General features: G+C 41.7%; 1 protein-coding gene across 1 annotated transcript; it reads left to right on the forward strand.

Moving 5' to 3' along the window:
* The first annotated feature begins 353 nt into the window (after positions 1 to 353).
* LOC136555651 (toll-like receptor 6) lies at positions 354 to 2,759 on the forward strand. The gene has a single exon (XM_066548506.1). The coding sequence runs from the start codon at positions 354 to 356 to the stop codon at positions 2,757 to 2,759; it is 2,406 nt and encodes an 801-aa protein (XP_066404603.1).
* Positions 2,760 to 3,502: the final 743 nt, after the last annotated feature.

Below are 3,502 nucleotides of genomic sequence, written 5' to 3' on the forward strand. Positions count from 1 at the left end.
AGTGGCATCCCACCCATTATAAGAGAATTAATTTACATTTGACTGAGTCATTAATTAGAGTTAAAGAATGGGAGTGAGGACGATTGGTAAGAACTGAAAACAGGAGTATGTAAAAATATTTTTTTATTACATAGATTTTATATTGAAGTTTATTATATAGATTTTATATTGAAGTTTATTTTCACAATAAAAAAGCAACTTCAATCATTCAACAGCTTCATTAAATTTAATGTATTTTTTTCTATAGGGCTGGACTCATCAGTGGGACATATTGAACAGAAAACAAAGATATATGAAAACAAAGATATGCTTCTGTGTTTCTGCAAAAAACCAAGCTACAGCTGGATAGCATAATGAGATCCCTCACAAATATCTATGTCTTAACTTGTGCCTTTACATTCACACTATGCAATAATATTCAGCCAACTGTAGAAGATGAATTTATTGCAAATTATTCAAACAGTTTGCTAACTAATGTTCCAAAAACCATGCCAGTCCGTACTCAAGTATTAGATTTATCACATAATAGGATCTCTGGACTTAGTATCTCAGAATTTATTAATCTTTCTGACCTTCAAGTATTAAATCTTTCTCATAATCTAATTGCAGTGCTTGACTTTAGTGTCTTCATTTTTAATGAAAATTTAGAATACTTAGATTTATCTCATAATAACATTTCAAAATTTTCCTGTCTAACTCTTGCATATCTTAGACATTTAGATCTTTCTTTCAATAAATTTACTGCCCTGCCCATCTGTCAGGAATTTGGGAACATGTTTCATTTGGAGTACCTTGGATTAAGTGCTACGATGATACGAGCATCAGACTTCAGGTATATCAAACATTTGCAGCTGCACACTGTCTTCCTGAACTTGGGAAACTTTTCACTGTATGAGCCTCAGAGTCTGACAGTCTTGACTACAAGGAATCTCCACATTGCTTTTGCAGAAGACCAAAACTTCATTTTCCCCCTCCTGTATGATGGAATGAGCACTTCAGAAAACTTAGAAATAGTTAACTTAAGATATACCTTGAGTTACAAAGATTTCCCCTCTCCATCTTTAATGCTCCTGAAGAAAATCAAGACAACAACTCTCATACTTGATGCTGTGGACTTACAATGGGCTATCATCCTACAAATTTTCATGCTTATTTGGTATTCACCTGTGGAACATTTGACTGTGAGAAATTTGACTTTTAGGGGACCACTGGAGGAGCTGACTGAATATGCATTTCTACCCTTATTAAGCTCTGTGGAACAATTAATCTCTTTGGATGGCTCCATGAAAGCATTAACTTTGGAGCATGTTCGTAATAAGGTTTATTATTTCAACCAGGAGATTCTATACAGACAGTTTTCAGAGATGAATATTGCCAATTTGACAATAGCTGATGCATATATGCCACATATGCTTTGCCCCAATAGAACAAGCTCATTTCAGTATTTAAATTTTTCTCACAATGCCCTGACAGATGAATTGTTCCAGAATTGCGACACTCTCGTGGATCTTAAATTACTTATTTTGCAGAAGAATAAATTTGAGAGCCTTCGCAAAGTAAGCTTCATGACGAGCCGTATGAAATCCCTGCAATACCTGGACATGAGCAACAACCTGCTGCGCCACGATGGAGCTGGCGTGCAGTGCCAGTGGGCCGAGTCTCTGGCAGAGCTGGACCTGTCCTCCAATCAGTTGGTGGATGCTGTGTTTGAGTGCTTGCCAGCCAACGTCAAAAAACTCAGCCTACGAAACAATCAGATCAGCAATGTCCCCAGCGGGGTGGCGGAGCTGAAATCCTTGGAGGAGCTGAACCTGGCATCGAACAGGCTGGCCGACCTGCCGGGCTGCAGCAGCTTCACGTCCCTGCAGTTCCTGAACGTGGAGATGAATTCGATCCTCACCCCATCTGCTGACTTCTTCCAGAGCTGCCCGAGGGTCAGGGAGCTGCAGGCCGGGCACAACCCGTTCAAGTGTTCCTGTGAGCTGCAAGCCTTTATCCAGCTGGAGAGGCACTCGGGGGGGAAGCTGTTTGGCTGGCCGGCGGCCTACGTGTGCGAGTACCCAGAGGGCTTGCGAGGGACGGAGCTCAAGGACTTCCACCTGAGCCCGCTGGCTTGCAACACGACGCTGCTGCTTGTGACAGCTCTGCTGCTGACACTGCTGCTGGTGGCTGCGGTGGCCTTCCTGTGCATCTACCTGGATGTGCTGTGGTACGTGCGGATGACGTGGCAGTGGACGCAGACGAAGCGCAGAGCTTGGCACAACCCCCCCGCAGATCAGGAGGCCATTCTGCAATTCCACGCCTTCATCTCCTACAGCGAGCGCGATTCGCCGTGGGTGAAGAACGAGCTGATCCCGAACCTGGAGAGGGGGGAGGGCAGCGTGCAACTGTGCCAGCACGAGAGAAACTTTATCCCCGGCAAGAGCATTGTGGAGAACATCATTAACTGCATTGAGAAGAGCTACAGGTCGATCTTTGTGTTGTCTCCCAACTTTGTGCAGAGTGAGTGGTGTCACTATGAGCTGTACTTTGCCCATCACAAGTTATTCAGTGAGAATTCCAACAGCTTAATCCTGATTTTACTGGAGCCCATCCCTCCGTACCTTATCCCTGCCAGGTATCACAAGCTGAAAGCTCTCATGGCAAAGCGCACCTACATGGAGTGGCCGAAGGAGAGGAGCAAGCGCGCCCTATTCTGGGCCAACCTCAGGGCAGCCATTAGCATTAACCTGCCAATATCCAGTGAAGCAAATGATTAGGAGAGTGATGTTACACCTACTGATAATATAAGTGTGTGAATAACTGACTTGACTTTTTTGCATTAAACTCTGTTAATATTTTTTTTCTGTTTTCTTACAATATTCCCAGTTTGTTGCGAAATGTGGCACATAAAGAAATTGCTATTGCTTATTCAAGCCATCCAGGTAGTCAGAAGTCCTCTGCAGTTGCCTATCATCAACAAAGAGAAAGAGAGAGAAATTTTCTTAATCATTTACCTTATTTTCAGGTTGCATTTATTTCACTTTTCCCATTGAAAGCTATGTTTGAAAGTAATAAGAATATGGTTTGTTCAGTGTAATCAGGCCGCCAAGGCATACATTTCATCTTTGTTCTGATGTGAATGTTGTGACATTAAGATTGTAGGGATCTGCTTTCTTGGTTTTCATTAAATAACACAAAGAAGAAAACTCTTGTTTGAATCCCATCCAGTATGTTGGTACAGTAGGTGTTAAGTGTACAGTATCCACACCCTTTTAGCCTGTTTTCCCTTCCTGGAAATCTTTCATCACAGAGAGACTTTCTTGGGTATGTGAAAAGTTGAATCCATTAATTCTTGTTTGATGTTCTTCTTCCTTTGCTGTATTAAACATTACCAATTGCCTAGAGATAGATACCTGCCAAGCTATGAGTTCATAGAATTTGGTATTCACTGTCTTCAAATTCACAGTTAATACCTCTAATTATTATTTTTTATAGTATTGTATAGTATTTTTTATGGTAT

Source organism: Molothrus aeneus, chromosome 4 (genome assembly GCF_037042795.1).
Source record: "Molothrus aeneus isolate 106 chromosome 4, BPBGC_Maene_1.0, whole genome shotgun sequence".
Lineage (NCBI taxonomy): Eukaryota > Metazoa > Chordata > Aves > Passeriformes > Icteridae > Molothrus > Molothrus aeneus.